The 2307-nt window shown below is 34.6% G+C and overlaps 1 protein-coding gene across 1 annotated transcript in view; it reads left to right on the top strand.

Moving 5' to 3' along the window:
* Positions 1-138: 138 nt before the first annotated feature.
* The window catches only part of LOTGIDRAFT_176502 (hypothetical protein), a gene marked incomplete at both ends in the record, with an annotated part of 8721 nt that continues 6552 nt past the window's right edge, over positions 139-2307 (top strand). Inside the window, one exon of the mRNA XM_009051817.1 lies at positions 139-505. Within this exon, the coding sequence (XP_009050065.1) occupies positions 139-505 (367 nt within the window). The remainder of the gene's footprint in view (positions 506-2307) is intronic.

Here is a 2307-nt window from a genome sequence, read left to right on the forward strand (position 1 = left end):
TTGGTGCGTCACTTGGTCTACGACGGCCCCCACATATTAGTTTTGAACTTGAGGTTGCTAAGACCAGAACTTTGTAAACTTTATAAAGCTGCGTGAATAATAACTTTTACTTGAAATAATATATGTGATCTGTTAATCATGGCATCAGCACTTGTGCCAGAAATTGAGGTTCTGGATGAAGGACAAGATCCAGTTGGGACTAATACTGTAGAGGAAATACAAACTGGAGAGAAAAATGCTGCAAACATTCCTATTGCTTCAGACAGAAATCTAACTAATGCATTGACAACATTGCAAGAGAAGGAAAAAACTACATCGAAAACTAACTACAAAGCAGAACTCATAGCCAATTTAAGAACACTTAAAGAGAGTCAAATACTTAGAAAACAACAATTATTGTTGGAATTAAAAAGGGAACAATTAGCCTTAGAAATTGAACTTTCTATGTGTGAAAATGAAAGTGCTCATCCTCAATTTGAAACAACTACCCCTCATCAAAGAAGGCGTAACGTGACTACAAATATTGACCCTCCGACACTATCATTTTACAATGATCGTGTAATAGAACAGCAACCTATTGAACAATCAAATGTTAATTTGCAATCTGAGGTGTTAGTGCCTGAAAGTGGCTCAACTTTGCATAAGCTATTAGAGAAACAGACTAATCTCACTGAGACTTTATTGGATTATCAAAATAGAAGTCTGTTGCCCCAGCCTGATGTGACAAAATTTGATGGTAATCCGTTAGATTATAGAACTTTTGTTAAATCCTTTGAAAACAGGATAGAAAAAAGAATTTCAGATGATAGTGATAGATTGTATTATTTGGATCAGCTGACAAAAGGCGAAGCTAATGAGTTAGTGCGTAGTTGCCTGCACATGGATCCAAAAACAGGTTTTGCCAAAGCCAAACAACTGTTACATAAACATTTTGGTGATGAATATAAAATTACTACTGAACATTCTAATAAACTTTTAATGTGGTCCCCTATGAAACCTGAACATGTTGATCAGCTAAAGAAATTCTCCTTAGCACTGATTAGTTGCCTAAATGCTATGCATGACATAAATTATTTGACTGAAATGAATCATCCTAAGAATTTATATGAACTTATGGAGAAACTGCCATACAACATGAGAGATAAGTGGCGCAATAAAGTGAAAAGAGTTAAAGATCAAGAAGATAGAGTTGTGAATTTCGAAGACTTTGCTAAATTTGTTGAGTGGGAAGTCGATGCTATGACTGATCCTATTTTTGGTCGAAATGCGAAAGCTAATTCAAACTTTGATAAAAATAAACCAAAATCTAGTAGTTTTACCAAACCAAAACAAAGTTTGGCTACTAAAACTGACATAAATGTCAATACTGTAAAGTCAAAAAGATTGTGTTTTCATTGTAAAAAGGACAATCATCTATTAGATAATTGTTATGAATTTATGAAGTTGCCTATGGATAAGCGTAGAGACTATGCCAAGGAAAATTCATTGTGCTTTGGATGCCTTAGCAAAGGCCATGACTCTAAAGTTTGTCGTAAGAGAAAAACATGCCGAANATGTGATAAGCCTCACCCTACTTGTTTTCACTATGAACATCCAACTACTCAAGTTGTCAATAATGGACTGGTCAATAGAATGAATCAGGAACCAGAAGTCTTGATGGCAATATTGCCTGTAAATGTAAAAGTTAAAAACAGTAGAATGATAAAAACTTATGCATTTTTAGATAATGGCTCAAGCGGATGTTTTTCTTCCATAAATATCAAGAACAAATTAGGCTTGTTTTGTGAAAAGACGTCTTTAATGTTAGGAACAATGCATGGTAAATCTTTAGTTGAGAGTTATGTGATTGAAAATATGATAGTTTCAGACTTAAATAATCATAGCTCTCTTACATTGCCTAAAGTGTTTGTACGAGACAGTATTCCTGTGGATAGGTGTAATATTCCAACAAAATCTGTTATCCAAAGATGGGATTACCTGCAAACTCTGGACATTCCTGAACTGTTTAATGACTTAGAGATAGGCTTATTAATAGGGACAAACTGTGTATATGCCCATGAACCATTGAAAGTTATACCTAGTGTAAATGGTGGACCCTATGCCGTGTTAACTAGATTGGGGTGGACAGTTAATGGAGTAGTGAATCCCATTGAACATTCCTTTTCTGTTACTTGTAATAGAATATTCTTGAAGGAAGTGAACTCAACAAAAAGCCATGAAGTGGTGATGAAAGAATCTGTACGGGAAGTTATGGACCCAAAATTACTTTGTCAAATATTTGAAAGGGACTTCAATCACATAGAACTT

The sequence above is a fragment of the Lottia gigantea genome (genome assembly GCF_000327385.1).
Source record: "Lottia gigantea unplaced genomic scaffold LOTGIsca_1700, whole genome shotgun sequence".
NCBI lineage: Eukaryota > Metazoa > Mollusca > Gastropoda > Lottiidae > Lottia > Lottia gigantea.